The sequence below is a fragment of the Pyrgilauda ruficollis genome, unplaced genomic scaffold (genome assembly GCF_017590135.1).
Source record: "Pyrgilauda ruficollis isolate IOZ18807 unplaced genomic scaffold, ASM1759013v1 scaffold3, whole genome shotgun sequence".
Taxonomy (NCBI): Eukaryota; Metazoa; Chordata; class Aves; order Passeriformes; family Passeridae; genus Pyrgilauda; species Pyrgilauda ruficollis.
The window spans coordinates 13,151,239-13,167,355 of NW_024524377.1; the positions used below are offsets into that span (position 1 = coordinate 13,151,239).

Here is a 16,117-nt window from a genome sequence, read left to right on the forward strand (position 1 = left end):
ATCCTTCTGGATCACAGCTGACAGCAACAAACATCCTCCCTGCAGATGCAGGGAGGGAGGCAAAACACAAGGAATAATTTGATTTCTGAATTTTGCCAAACTGATCGGAGTCAAATTGTCCCTACATCTACCTAGGTCAGAACGAAACCTCGTGATCAGTTTGAAATCTTACTTACTGGCCATGCCTGGGTGGCTGGAGCCGTCTGCAGAACAGGGGCATGCAGACAGTTGGAAGGACATCCAAGCAGAGCTCAGGGAGAGATCTTGAGTTTCACTCTTGGTTGAATAAAATGAACTGATTTTGCCAGTTGTCAGGCAGCAATCACAGCACTGATGAATGACAGAAATAACCAAGTTCTTCCTGCAGCCAAATTCCATGACACCTCCACAAAGCTGACTTAGACCATCCATCACCACATCTGCTGATGTCCATGGGAAGGGGAGAGGGTGTAGCTCTCCATCCCACCCTGGGTTATTTTTACAGCTGGGAAGGAGGTGGTGAACCTGGACGAGAGGGTTGGAGACTTTTCTAAGACAGCTCAAAAAATCTGTGAAACGAGAGCCAGAGCTTAGAAGGCTGCAGATCCCCAAATCAGCAGCTTCAAATGTGTCACTGGCAATGAACCCAGAAGGGCTGTATTCCCCAGAAAGGAATTTCCCTGGTTCTGCCCAAACAGACAAATAAAATCTTCCAGCAAAGTTCTTGTCGCCCGCTGGTGTAGAAAGTTGAAACAGATGCTTACAACTCAGAAGCATCTCCTTCCATCCTGGGGGACACAGCTTCAGGGGGTAAAGGCAGGACACTGGGACATAGAGACCACCTCTGACATGCAAACCTTTTGCCTTCATTGACACAAGACTTCTGGAAAAGACCCAACCAAGCAAAGATGATGGATCTGTACTGATTTATATCAGATGAAGATGGGTCTCTTGAAAATCAGTTCCAGGTGAGCTGTGTGGAGCTGCCCAGAAGCTGGTTGCCAGTTTCTCTCTCTCTCCATTCCCTGTTGCCAAAATGCATTGAAGTGAAGATTCACAGGCAGCACAGAATGGTTCCCTCAGGAGGAGTCATTCCACACATGCCTTCCCAATAAGCAGAGTGGCAGTGTTTAGAAACCAAATTGGTCATCGCTGGCAATTGCAGAAACAGACAAAAATAGCAGAAAAAAAAATTTCACAATTTCCTGCATTTTTTTCCCGATTGTTCCACAAAAAAATGTTGGGTTATCCAAAAGAGAAGAATGGCTTAAACAAGCAAAACATCAGTAATCACCTGCTTTGCTAAGTGTTTGTAAATAACATAAGCTGGTTTTCTTAGCCAAATGTCATTCCTTTCTACAACCATCACTCCCTTCTCCCAGTTACTCACTGTGACTAATGGGAGGGGAAAGAGATTGTTGTCCTTTTTTCTCCCCAATGGATTTTAACCAAAAAACCTTCATTTTAGTTGGAACACACTCTCCTCGCCTCCTCTTTGCCCCCCCAGGATGGGTGACACCATCCTGTCTGCAGCACGAAATCCCTTGGCTTTGGTCACTTAAACATTCTACAAAAGTAGGAGACAATATCTAAGTCCCCAATGGCAAACTGGGAGTGGTGAGACAAGACCTCTAAGTTTGTAACACTCCTCCAAGACGGCCAAGGTTCCTCAGCACATCCTTCATCAAATTCTCAGTTCTGATAATTAAGCTATCAAATTCGTGTTGGAGGGGACAACTGTTTATGTTTTGGGGGTTTTTTTCAGGGTTGGAGATCTTGCCAGTAGAGTCTTTAGAATAAGAAAAGAAAAACCCTCTGAATCACTGCCCAGAAACTCAATCCCAAAAGCCTCCTCCCAACCTCTGTTTACAAAATTATAAGCTTTCTTTGTCCTAACCATTTTCTTGTTACAATAATATTCTTCATTTTCTATCTGACTTTTTTTTTGGTGCATGGAAAATGTGATTTCATTGTGAAAGGATTTCTTATGAATCAATACAGCAAAGAAATACAGAGATGTTTGCAGTAAATCACTCTCAAAGTAGAGACACATAGAAAATGAGTTACAAGAAAAAGTAGATAATCCTAAGCCATTTCCAGATGGAAGGAGGTTATATTTTCCATAGAGTGTATCTGGTTTTTGTGTCACAAAACATGCTGGTATTTATTTAATGTATTTTTTCTTTGTACCGTGGAGTTATGATTATATGAAATGAATTTCCAAAAATGACAAACATTGGCCTGGTTTAGGTAACAAATGGAAGAACTGAGATACTGAGCTCAAACCAGCTAAGGCTCAGCCCCTGTGCAAGTTAAGAGCCAAGTCCAGCAGCAGAATGTTGACTTCCATCCCCTGAGATTCCCTCTACTTCTGGGACAGTAATGACAAGGGGAGAGGTCCAATTTTCCAATGCTTTGCAATTTCTTTCACCCACTTCCCTGTGGCTAGCAGGGATGACATTTGGAGCTAGGCTGGCCTCTCCCCTTCAGTGAAGGGAACTGTGTCATCACCATCTCTTCGGAGAAGGCTTGGCAGGACTGAACGCCCAGCAACTGGAGGGAGCCTCTGGAATGCTGACTTCTTGGAAGCACTGGACAGGGATCAGCCTGTCTGAGCCTCACATCAAACTGGGTGTGAGGTGCCCAGCTATTCTCCTAAAGTAGAGATCTGAGAGGCATTTAGAGAGGGAATCATGGTGGCTGAGGGAGGCTGAGTCACATCCTCCTAGTGGTTCACTCATGCAGTGACCTACAATGTAGACAGGTAAATAAGCGAGCTACATCCCCCTTCCAAAAACTCCCTGAGACCTGAAAATCTGGTGAAAAATCATGGAACCGTGGTTCATCAACACTGCTGGAGTACAGCATCCTACAAGGCCATGGAGAAACCTAGGAGTCTAGTAGATACAACCCCAGACATGTAACCAAACAAGCAGCCTAGAGAGAAACAAAAGTAAAACCAGACTCTTTAAACTGAGTCTAGCTGTGGGCAGACAGTATAGGAAAGCTCCTGTGCAGACAGCTGGCGGTGAAATGTTCTGTAAAGAGGAGAGAGATCTTGAATTTTAAGAACTGGTGAGGAAGATCACTGTGGTGTTCACATAAATAAAGCAGTGTGGGTCCAGGCTGCCTGTGGCAGTAGCCCATCTCCATCCAGACTGGAAGGTGGCTGGGTGCTGGCCCAAGAAGTCACTTGCACTCTTGCTGCTGTTTTCTGCCTCGTTGTACTTAAATTTCTGGCTCCAGCTCTGCTGGTCATGGCTCACATGTTATTTAGATAAAGAGCCAAGAAAAAGAGCTGGGGTCACATGAGCCAGCTAGACAGGAGGATGAGGAGGGTAGTACAAAATATGGTTTCAAGGAATAGTTGATGTAGCAAAACTCCCCTCCTTCATTATCCTGTTAATACAACATTCACAACAAACCTGTTGCTGGCTGTTCACAGTTTTGTGGAACTGGGTAAGGACTACAGATATTACATATAGATGCTCCATAAAACTAAGCAAAGGAGGAGCTGGATCTTCATTAGAGCCCCTGGCTGTTTGCCTGCTCTGAATTCCTAATCCTAATGGCACTGACAGGAGGTGGGCAGTGGTTATAAGAGTTTCATGCTCAACAAAATGCCCTGAGGGCATGACCAGGTCCTGAGCTCCTGCAGGTCACTGGGCAATGGAGGAGCACACCCTTTTCCATGAGGTCGGGGACAAGAGTCTTTGCATTTGCCATGGCTGGGCTGCCTCTGAGGCTGCCAGAGCCCTGTGTGACCAGCTGCCTGCTGCTATTTTTTTCCCCCGCAAGAAAAGCTGGCATTCTGGCTATTCCAGCCTGCTCCTACCCTTAAAGACCTGACATTTTTTCTAGTGTGCCAAATAAATACACCAATATATAAGAGGAGCAGCACCAAGCCTGGAAAGCTGGCCCCGGGCCGGAAGAAATGCCTACAGGAGAGGAAGTGTTTGTACATAGGCACGCACACACACAAGGCTCCATTAGCCAAGCTGTTCGCAGTCATCTTTGGGTTGCTGCTCCCGTCTCCTGCTTCCAACAATCCCATCGGTGGGGACCGGCCGACCTCTAGTGGTGTGAGCCCACAGCTCTGGCAAGGAGGAGCAGGGAAGGAGCACACCCACCACCTTCTGCACACATGGGTTCCGTCCCTGAGTTATGAAAAGTCCCACAGAAGTGGAGAAACCAAAAAGGGTGGGGGAGCGTCTGGGAGACCAGAGGAAAGCAGCCACAAAGGCTCAGATTTCCAGTATCACCTTGGGACTTGTGTAACCAAACCCTTCAGCATCTCCACCACAGATGTTCCCCAAGGACTAGTGGCTCTGAGAGGACATTTAGTTAAAAGGAGGTTGAGAGAGAGAACAGAATTGGGACAGCAGGATGCTGACTTCACAGGGGGCTTGTGAGACCAGGAAGATTCTATTTAGGGTCCCTGAGTTCACATCCCTTGCTCTGTACAATCATTTTTCTTTCCTTCACACAGCAGTTTCTGAAGAGGGGGAACTGAGCTCTCAGCAGTGTGAAGAGGAGGGAAGCCAGGAATGAGCACCAGAGCTCTGAGAAACCTCACAGCCAAACATTTTCTCCTGTCTGGAAGGTATTTAGGATCACCCTCTGAGGGGGCTGAGGCTGGAGCTGGGGGTCCTTGGGAATGAAGGACCAGCCCTTGCTTGGCTGAGGCAGAGAGCAGCCTGACGGGGCAAGGCTGAGGTTTCTCTCACGTGGAAGTGTGAGCTATAAAGACATGCGAAACCCCATCTCCAGTGCTATCCATATCAAAGATTTCAAGGGGGCTGCTTTAAAATAGGACCTTGGCACAGGTTCCTGCTTCTCCTCACGTCTTACTGAGCGGCACTCTGCCAAAATGTCAGCTTGGCTACTCCACATGTCCCAGATATCCTAGGCATGTCCTACAAACCTTTCCGGTGCTCCCAGGGAGATCGCTGCCTCCACAAAAAGCCTCTTCTCACAGCTGTGTAGGGTCCCAGTGGCCCCTGAGCACCATTTCCCCAGCTGAGGAGCAAGAGGAGTGTCTTCCTTGAAGTGCCACAAACAAGGGCTGAGAACATATATTAAAAGGTCTCTAAAAACAGCATTAACCAAATTGTCCACAGGGACTCATTTTTTCCCTCCCACCCTGAGTGAGCACAAGTGAGGCATCTCCTAGAGACCCTGCAAAGTACCACAGTAAGACCCTAGAGGGACCAGAGAGACCCCCCTCATGTCCTGAGATCAATCCAAGCTGTCTCAAAGGGAGAATAACCATAACGATTTTCTCCCATTCCACCCAGGCTTTCCTCCTTGTTTTTGCCCTTTTCAACCTAGTGCACTTGCAAAATCCAAGCCCAGAGAGGGAGCCCACAAGAGCAGAAGCCTTTCAAGATTACCCCGAGGCTAGTGGGTGAGTGTTTTCCCCCTGCTCTCCCAGCTGGAGGAACAGGCAAGATTGATTCAACAAAGATACCCAGCAGCACTGGAAAAACAGAGATCTCAGCAAAGCCAAAGGCGTTTGCTAAGCATCTCCTATTAGGAGAGTGCTCTCACACAGCTGCCCCACAGACAGCCAAGACAACGAGGTGCCTCAGCAATAAACCACTCTTCTCTCTCCCCCAGCCCTTCTGAGTGAGTGCAGTGCATCCCAGCAGAGCTGCGCTCTGCCAGGGCCGAGGTCGCTGCTGCACTCTGCTTTGATTCAACACAATGTCCCCTCCCACACGCTGTTTTCATTAGAGCCTGGATCTTCTGGCAAGGGCACTGTGCACAGTCATGAGAAGCTGCTCACTGGTGGCTTGTTTTATCCAGTTGTTGGAGGCTTAAAACAATGAGCTTGCAAATATTTCATTCCTCCCCCGCACTTCTGCTTGCTTCTTACTTCCTCTCTTTTCTTTCTCTCTCTCCTTTTTTTCTTTTTTTTTTTTTTTTTTAGGAGAGGTACGTAGGAGATAGCACTGGATCTTGGGATTAGGAGCGATGAGGGAAAAGAGATCAGCAGGGTATTTTCTTTCCTGTTTTCTTTCCTGTTGTGAATACACATGCATGTGAGCACACTTGGGTGTGTTTTACACCTGCACTCTCCCAGCTGTCCAGCACCATCACAAACTGCACACGTTTGTTGCCCTGACACAGGCAGGAAAGCTCAGAGCAGGCCCCCTTGTCACCACCACTAGAAAGATGCCCCATGCTAAAGCCACACAGCTGTCACAGTGTCATCAGGACAGAAGCACATTCCTCTGTGCTTTCACTCTGGCAGGCCCAGACATGGAGAGGAGGGAGCCTGGAATCCAAAAGGACAACCCCCATTTTGTGACTGAATGCTCTCTTCCTTGCCTTTGACTGGGAAACTTGTGCTGGGAACAGCTGTCATTAAGACACGTTGATGCCCCAAGCCCCAGGTGAGGTGATGTGTGAGGGAGGATTGGTTTTGACTGGAGACAAACTTCATGCCTGTTTCTGCCTGAGCTCTATGTAAGGATGGGGGGGTTAAAGCAATGGAACAGGGCAAATTTGGGGTGGCAGCCAAGAGGCAAGAGGGTGTGACTCACCCTGTGACCATCAAGGCATGAGGAGGCGGAGGACAGTTCCAAGAACATGTGGGTACAGCCAGCTAGAGGCCATCTGTGAGGGAGCTGGAAGAAGACATGAGGCAGAGCATGAGTGAGGTGGTAAATGAAGAACCACTGAGTATGTTGGAAAAAAACTCTTGCCATGTGCTGGGGCACAGAGATTGTGAACACATTGCTTCATATCCCTGCATGACTCACTTTGCTTTCTTTAGCCTGGCTGTAGCATGTTGGGCCCGCCTGGACTCTTCTTTGTCACTACTTCATGTCTGCCTAAAACTGCCAGCACAAGGGGCATCCAAGGAAGGACAATGACATAAAATCATAGAATCACTTAGGTTGGATCCTAAGTGATCCTAAGATCCTAAAATCCTTAGATCATTGAGTCCAATCATTAACCCAGAACTGCCAGGTCCACCACATAACCATGTCCCTAAGTGCCATATCTACACAGCTTTTAAATATCTCACTGGATGGTGACTCAACCACTGCCCTGGGCTGCCTGTTCCAATGCCTGACCACCATTTTGGTGAGGAAATTTTCCACAACATCCAATCTAAACTTCCCCTGGGGCAATTAGAGGCCCTCTCGTCTAATCCTATCGCTTGTAACTGAGGAGGAGATTTCTCCCCACCTGGCTACAGCCTCATTTCAGATAGTTGTTTTCCTCCCTCAGCCTCCTTTTCTCCAGGCTAAAGACCCCCAGCTCCTCCTCGTAGGACTTGTCCTCCAGACCTTTCACCAGCTTCATTGCCCTTCTCTGGGCATGCTGCTGGACACAGTGAGCATCAACCAACCAGGGAGAAGAGACCTGTCTAGAGCTACTTTGGTCATGTAAGCTTTTGAATTAGGCTGCCTGCCTCATTTGCTTGGACTACATGGTGCAATGGGAGCCAAGGCTGCATGGTACTGCCATGGGGTGGGAAGAGTTGCTGGCACTGAAGCCCTGCACAGGGACAGTCTTTGGGCTGCACTCTTGTGAAAGGCAAGCAGGCTCTGGCAGAGGCTGTGCAAAGCACACAAGTCTGGGACCAGCAGTGCTGGGAGTGAGTGCTCCGCACCCAGCTCAAAGTGCCCTGACTGCATTTGCATCCTGCAGCCACCGGGCTGGCTCCCAGCCCTTTTATCTCAGGGATGTACACACCCATCTGCCTCCGAGCATCTCTCCATCTCAGGACATCTCCTTATCTCACCTGGGTTTATACAGGTGAGATAAGAGCAGAGCAGCAGGAGCACGATTCAGAGGTGTGCTCAGGAGAGGAGACACAGAAGGAGCTGGCTGCAGGCGAGGAGACATCACCTCCTGCCCGGCTTTGGGCATGCAGCAGTCCAAGGCCTCCGTCACTTGGAGACACATCCCTGTAGATGGAGCCAGAACCTCACAAAGCAGAAGGAGCAGCCCAGTCCTACCCATCACCCTTCTCCAATCGCTCTGCTCTGAAGACAGACTAGCCCAGCCCCTCTCCTCCTTCTCTCCCTCTGTTCCTCCCTCCCTCCCTCCCTCCCTCCAGCACATCCAGGGTTTTGTCTTCCCTCCCTCTCCAGATCAACCATTCCTGAGCGTCACATTGTCCCTCTTTCTTCCATATTTAACCCAAATTCCTTTCTGTTGTCTTTTCCTCTCTGCCACAGCCACGGAGAGTGGGTAATTCCTGCACCACAGGCTGCATGTTGATGCCCTTCTCTGAGCAGTAACATCCTCCCGGGATGATGATGCCTCCAGAGTAATTTCTGGGCTGTCTTTTCTTACTTCCTTTTCTTATGATGGACTTCTCCAGGCCCTGCTGGTTTGGATGGCAGCCCTCATTCTGGTCTGGTGCTGCTCAGCCCCAGTCTGTGTGGCCACAGGAACCCCAGACAGTTGGGCAAGGGGCCCTTTGCCTTTCTAATTGGTCTCAGTGTCCCCACTGCAGTGGCTGAGCCACCCAGGGAAGCAGTAACTCAGCAGCAGCATCCTGGACACCACAGCAGGGTTTGCAGCTCACAGGGAAACACTTCTGTTCCCAAGAGCATAGCATGAGCACAGGTAACACCAGCCCCAGGGTGGCTTTTGCCCACATCAGGTCTGCTCCACCCTTCCCATCCTGTGGAATTTGTCTGGTTCCTGGCCTTTGCCCAGACATGATACTAAGGAAAAGCCATTTTGTATCATACTTTCTTGTTTCCCCTGATGACGCTTCTGGAGGGTACCCAGCACTGCTGAGAAGCCTGGGAAAGAATAAAAGAAGTGAAGGGAGATTAAACCTCTCCATCCCCACCACCATGACCCTAGTTTTGCTACAGATCTGAGGGCTGCTTATAGCTTAGTCAACCAAAAATAATGGGGGGAGAGGGGAGAAAACCCACCACCACGGTTTCTCAACCCAGGGCTTCCTGACTGTCTGACAGCATACCCACCTTTTTCTCTTGAAACAGCAGGCAGAGAGGAGAGGGAAACTTTGCCACCTTTCACAGCCCCATAAGAAACACTCCCTAGATGGCCCCAGGTTGCCAGAGCTGGGGCTGTAATTAGGAAAAAAACATTGATTTAGGAACCTGAAGGTGAGAACTCAATAGACAAGGGGAGATGTAACAGGGGCAAGGTTTCCCAGCATGAAGCTGGTGGGACCTGCCTTTCCCAATGGTCACACCAGAACCACAAGCCTGGCCTGGGTACAGCAGCAATCTGCACAGAGAGAGACCCTGAAAAGCCTGTGCTGTCAGAGCTGGCGAGGGGAAATGGGTGGCAGATAAGAACATGTTGAGGAAAAACACAAACCAGAAGTTCCGGAGGAATTTTGGAAAGGAAATGGGGAATTAACTGGAAAGGAAAGGGGGAATTAACTGCAGGGGGGGGGGGGGGGGGGGGGAATGAGAGGCAGTTTATGGCTTGCAACAAATAGCCTGTGTGCGCCACCTCGCCAGGCACTCACCGCCTCTCCTCCCTGCCCAGGGATACTCAGCAGTGGCCATCCCAGCCAGCCAGGAACAGCAGGAATGGGAAAGTGGCTGGTGCTGGGTCCTGGGGAGTTGATTCCAGTAGGAATCAGGGAAGAAACAAAACTAAAAGAAGCTGGAAAGAAAATACCATCCCTGCAGTGTCAGAAAGGGCGAGGAGGCTGCAGGTCCTGTCTTGCCTGCAGGTAGATGAGGGACAACTGAGGCCAAGGCTGGCAGATGCCAGCTACCTCAAAGGTTCCGTGGTGCAGCCTGGCTTGGAGGGCGCTTGGTTGCTTGGGTGCCCACCCACAGCCCCACGGCTATTTCAGAGAAACCATTCCATCTCCACCCCTTTCTTTTTTTACCTCTCTTGCCTTTGCCTCCCGGCGCAAGCCCCACAGCACGGGGTCCCCACTCAAGCAGTCCCCGCAATCCGCCCCTCGCCCTGCAGCTATTTTAGAGAAAGGCAGGAGGTATTTTTAGTGCTGCCGGCCCCCAGGAGAAACTCTGAGCCTCTGAGCCACAGCAGTGCTGGCGCCAGAGAAACTGCCGCTGCTCTGGCTGACATTTCTTGTATAATTAAACTCAATCCATCCAGGGGGCTGGGTCTTGGCCACCAACTCAGCAAGGAGGGGAAGGAGAGGAGCCAGAGAGCCAGGGGCTGAGTGCTCTGACAGATGCTGGGAAATGCTCTGCAAATGCTGGAAAAGCTTGGCCTGAGACTTTGGGGGAAGTATTGCCAGGCACAAGGGAGCAGGATGGCTCTGAAAGGCATAGGGAGTGGGATTTAATGGGAGCAGAGCCCAAACTGTCACCTCGGCAAAGGCAAAGACCCCACACAAGCATCATCATCCCCCTGTTCCCTGGCACGGGATGGACCCAAAAGGGTTGCCCCTAAAGGCTGGACAGACAGCACCTAAAGGCAACCTGGGAAAAAGCAACAGCACTTGAAGAGAACCCAGCGCCCGCAGGGCAAGCTGGAGAGATCCCTGCTGGTAAACAAAAGCCCGAGCTGGAGCTGGAGCCGTGTCGGAAGTTTGGGGGCTGTCTGGTTAGCCAGCATCTGGTGAACACAAGCTGCGGCTGGAGGCTGACAAGCAGCAGCACAGCCCCTCCTTCTTCCCACACCCACCGCCCGGCGTCTGTCCGGGGGCCCCAGTCTGCCATCGAGGAACAGGGAACGACAGCCCAGAGAAAACAGCACCCACCAGCTTTTCATACGGGTTTGGGGTTTTTTTTCCCTGTGCAAAAACACCGGAGCATTTATTCCTATGCTCCCTTAAATTTCAAGATACATTTCCAGCAATCCAAACACCAAACTGGCATTCCAAGCAACAGTATATTTTATATAACTGGTTCTTTTTTTGTTGTTTTTACCACTTTATAAAGCAATACAATGAACTGCAAAGAATCCTACATCTGTACAATGGGAAGACAACAGCGGAGTGACATTCACACACGGACATGGTGCGACCGAAGCCATCCTTACACGCACGACAACATTATGGGCATAAAGATACAAAATATAATGTATTTTTTTCCATCTATATAAATACACAGAAATGGGCGAGTCTAAAAGTTTGAAACTGTTTGTTAACACTGATTAGCAAATAAATCTGTAACATTCCCAAAGTAACAAAGACAACAACAACAACAACAAAAAAAAAAACCCCACGCATAACACGGCGGCACAGGATCCGCCAACAGAAACGTCATATTGCTTCCTTTTTTCTTTCTTTTTTTTTTCCTTTTTAAGGAAAAGAAAAAAAAAATAGTAACCCCAAACCAACCTCGCAATTTGCAAAACAAACGAACAAAATGAAACAAGCCCCTGCGGGCTCCTTTGCTGTCTGATCATCCTGCCTGCTCCAATGGGAAGGGTTGCCTTTTGTTGATGCTGTTGTCTGGGGTTTTTGGGGCAACTGGTTTCTTTACCTGCCCGACCTGCTGGGTGGGGATTTACTTTGCGCTTTGGTTCAGGCGGTTGTATTCACTGAAAAATCAATGCCCAGAGGCTGGGTTGGGTTTTTCTCCCTACCTGGTTTGTTTTCCATGTGTAATTTGACCAGGAGGCAGCCAGCAAATGTTGCGTTCAGAGCAACCCCAAACTCTGTCAAAACCATGAGCCCTGCTGTCTCCACCAGTGATGAGGGGCTGGTGAACACCACGCAATGGTACATCCCATCGCCAGCTGATGACATGGATCACCTCCCTAAACAGCTCCCAGGGGCAGAGCCAGAGGCAGCCCCATTGAATGGGAACCCCACATTTTCTTCATTGCAGGTGCCACTGAGCAGGACAGACAGCAAATTACCTCCCCAGGCAGCCAACAGACAGCAAAGGCAGGACGGGCTTCTCCAAAGAACAAACTGACACACAAAGGGCACGTACAATAAATTTACACACACACAAAAAAAAATAATATATATCTATCTATATATATGTGGGGGAAAGTGCGTTTTTAAGGATATCTTTGGCAAGAATATATGCAGTTCTTTGTGCAGGAAGGAGGGATGTGTGTGTTTGTATGTGTGTGTGTGTGTGTGTGTTTGTGTGTGAGCGAGAGAGAGATACCATCCGGCTGCTGACAACGGCAGTGTGATTACAACGAAACATATGCTGGGTTTAACTCGTGTAAGCTCGAATCTCAAATAGCATGACTGCACTTAAAAAAAAAAAAAAACAAAAAGGAAAAAAACCCCAAAGAGTATTTTCTGTCCCTTTCATAAGGAAAAAATATCAACACTAGGTCCCCGCCAGCCCCAGGACCTGGGCAATGCTAAATGCTGCTGATGGTCTCTCCCGGGGACAGAAAGGGTTGTTACACCTTAAAACCTTCTTTAAAAAAGGAGCTAAAGGGTAAAAAAGTGCCTTTAAAGGGAGCTGATAAACACCCGGCTACATCATTGGAAGGTGATTAGCTGTGTGTTAAAAAAATAATACAATCATCAGATGATTTTGTTAGTGTTTGAGATTTGGATACAGTCTAAATTTTCAACTAGTGGGTTAGTGGGGAAGCCGGGAGAGGCTCAGGGCCCGAAGCAAGTGTGATGCTATTGGCAGGCATCTGCTGGGGTTGGCTTCTATGCAACATCTCTGGGGTGCTTAGATCTGCTTCATTTGTATGGGGAGAAGATGAGAAATAGGAGTTCCAAGCACCAGTTTCCAAGGCAGCAGATTAAAATAAAATTACATTATTATAATCTCTTTTCTTAGCAGTGAGAAAACCAAGTCTGAAAAATAGAGGCTTTCAAAAATATATCTTTATATATCTATAAACACAGTGTTTTCTCTGATGGGTGAATGGCAGGGTGAGGAGATTACGGGTGAGATCGTCTCTTGTCTCGCTTGAATTTCGCAGAAGGAGGGAATCACTTTTTGGAAATATCAAAAATTAAAAGATCTCTACATCTGTGCGGCCAGGGAGCCGGGGAGGGGGAAAGCCCCTCCCAGAACCTCCTGTCCCACCACCACCTCACAACCAACTCCTCGCCACCCCTCCTTTCACACTTCAGTACATCAGTACAGCCTGTGGCCCCGGCAGCCCTGCCCGGCCGCCCACGCCGCTCGCTCCCCCGCGCACACACACACACACACACGCACGCACACCCGCACACGCACACCGGTCACACGCAGCCACCCCGACGCTGGGGCCCCCGCCTCTTCCCCCATCTGGATTTTGCCTTGCTCTGGATTTTCTTTTAACATGCAGGTGTTTCCCCAGGGCAGGGGAAGGGGGGGATATAGTGGGGGAGATATGATGCGCAGAAAGCGATATGGCAAAAATAAATATTTTTGGAGCGTAAATTTAACCTTTTTTTTTCCTCCTTAAAATTTCATTAGCTTACAGTATTTTGTCAGTATAGCTTGTATATATATTATAGCTATCAAGGCAAGGGTGGTCCACGGGAGACAAGCTCTCCAGGGGACTGCAGTGCTATGTGTCTAATTTTTGTCCCCAAAAGACTATCTGGGCCACTTTGCACTGAAAACTTTGCCTAAAAAGTTCTCAGGGGGAATATTTGCAGCAGAGGGCTCAGCAATGACCCCGCAGCTCCAGCTGGACCATTCCCCCTGCCCTAAACCTGCACATGTGACCGAAACATCCTCTGCCCCCTCCCCAGCACCATAGGGCCAGGACCTCCACCTGCTGCACCCCCACCATGATCTCTCCCCCTGCAGTGGCACAGAGGCCCTCTGCCCCTCTCTCCAACCAGCTTGCCCTCCTCACCTACCAAAGCTAAGGGAAAAGCCAACAGCACTGAAATCACTGCAAAACTATGGTGCATTTCAGGGGCACAAGCCTCGAACCAGATGGTTTAGGGGGTACACATGCGTCAGCCAGGGTGGCTCTCAGAGGACCTGTTACCTCCCCACTGAGCCAAAGATGCCCAGCCACTGCAGGCCCTTTCTTTTTTTTTTGTTTTTAAATTTCTTCCTTCTTATTCTTGGTTTTTTAACGTGGCCTCCAAAACAAAAGGAGAAAAAAAGCGCCTGAGTTACTTGTAGTCGTTTGCCTTTCGTGCAACTTCAATGTCCATGCAATTTAAAAACCGCTTGCGTGTCTCCGAAGAGCTAGATAGGGGTAGCCACGGGTCTGCTGCTTTGCACAGGGAACCCACCTGTGCCAGCATCCGCTATTATTATAATCATTATTATTATTACAACTATTCCTTTCCTTTCTGTTTTGCTTTTTTTGTGTTAAGAGAATGTGACAGGCCGCAGGAGAAAACTGTCAAAGAGGACTAGTGACGGGAGGGAAAAGGGGAAGATGGGAGAGGAGGCGACTTTCTGCATCCTCCAGGTTCCTGGGGAGCATCCACCTTTCCCAGGCGCTGGGCGGCAGTAACCCCCACACCTCCTCACAGGCTGGGGGGCACAAGAACCCCTGGGGAAGTGGAGAAACAGCGTGACCCTCCTCTCCGGGTGGACTCACAGCATCTCACCTGGGACTGGTGCTGGGCTCTGGGTCAGCAAAGGCCAGCCCATGGCCAAACTCCCCAGGGACTGGAAGGTTCAGGACCAATTTCCCCAGGCCCCCAGCAAGTCACCAGGTCGTGAGCAGGTTTTAGGGGAAGCCAGGGACCAGTAAGGACCCTCCTCTGCAGCTGGACAAGGGAAGGTTTCTGAGAGCATCTCCTCTGGTGTCCCATAGACCCAGTGCATGCCATTATCTCCTACGGGTCAGTTCAAAAACACAGCAGATGGAGCTGCTGGGATGAAGCTTCTTCCGGGTTTTGACAGTTGCCTCTTTTTTTTCCAGATGGAAAACACCAGTCATGGTCCCACATTCAGTCCCAAATGGATGTCACCACTTGAGGCCATGATGCTGAAAGCTGGAAACACACCCCTCACTGCCACCTTTGCTTTGGTCACCTTCCCTGCAATGGGACATGCATCCTGTCTGGCGTGGCTTTGTGGCTGTCTTTCGTAGGTGCGTGGCTTTGGTTCCTCTACGTGTGTGTTTGGCTTGTGTTGAGTTTTTAGGGGTTTTGTTGGTGTTTTTTTGTTGTTTGCTGTTTTCCTCCAAAATTCCAACCCTTTCCCCCCCCCAATTCACTTCCCTCTCCCACAATGCACTTCCTCACACTCCTTCTCGGATCAGCTCCAAGTCCTTCTCCAAAATTCAAGAATCACCCGCAAGTGCCAGCTCATCTCTTCTGGCCGGAGCCAAGCATGACCCTGGAGACAAAGTTGACGATGGCTGCAGCTGGCTGGTCCGGGTCCAGCTCAGCAAAGAGGTGGCAGATGTTGTCTGTGGTGCTCCCTTGCTTCCTGGCCACAAAGCCGAAGAGCCTGTGTGGGGAGAAGGCAAGAGCCTCAATATTGCTCCTGCACACATGACCACCATCCTCTTCCAACATGGTTCTGTCCCACTTCCCCTCTTCAACATCCATCTCTCACAACACAGAGGGATACATCCCAAACCAGCCTGCGTGAAGGCCCATCTCCTCCTCGCTTTGCTGCAGTTTCTTTGAAGGCCAAGTTTCAATCATTTCTTGACCCAACTGCCCTTGCTTTGAACATCTCTGCCCCCCTTCCCAAGTCCATCCCAAAGAAGGGACCTTCCAGATGATCACAGCATTGCCTTGGTTTGGCCTCTTGAAGCCAGAGGTGAGATGCACTGGCCATTGAGGCAGACCCTCTAAGAGATGAAGGCCATGCAAGGACACAGGAAGCTGAATGAGACCATCTGGTTATTTCTGTCTGTCTCTCTCCTGATGAATAAAATGTCCCTTATTTTTTTTTAATTAGAATGTGCAAACTCAAGTTATAAATACAGGGGGAACAGAATGTGAGACAGGCCCAGGCTACGGCATTTCTAATTGGGGAGGGGAAATATCCCAGCAGCTGGACATCCTAATAAAAACCCCTTTGCTCACACAATGGCTAAAATTAGTGGGAGCTGGCCCCTGCAAATGGGCTCAGCCAACAGCTCTGTGCTCCCATGGGTCAGGACAGGAAGAAAGGGAAGAGATGACCAGTAGCTCACATGCCACCAGCATAGCCCCAGCTCTGCTCCATAAGCTGGTTCCCAATGACGCCCCTACTCTCCCAGTGTTGTGAGATTTTCCAGTTTGGTCAGTTCAGCAAGAGCCATGCCTGCTCTGACCAGGAATTTGGGGCCAAAAGATGCATCCAGAGTCCCCAAG

At 49.4% G+C, this 16,117-nt stretch overlaps 1 protein-coding gene across 11 annotated transcripts in view; it reads right to left on the reverse strand.

The window, feature by feature from the left end:
• Positions 1 to 10,784: 10,784 nt before the first annotated feature.
• Positions 10,785 to 16,117, reverse strand: part of TNS1 (tensin 1) — a 55,331-nt gene continuing 49,998 nt past the window's right edge. For all 11 annotated transcript variants that reach the window (XM_041473037.1, XM_041473036.1, XM_041473038.1 and 8 more), the window contains one exon: positions 10,785 to 15,260. In XM_041473037.1, the coding sequence (XP_041328971.1) occupies positions 15,116 to 15,260 (145 nt within the window). In that variant the 3' untranslated portion in view covers positions 10,785 to 15,115. The remainder of the gene's footprint in view (positions 15,261 to 16,117) is intronic.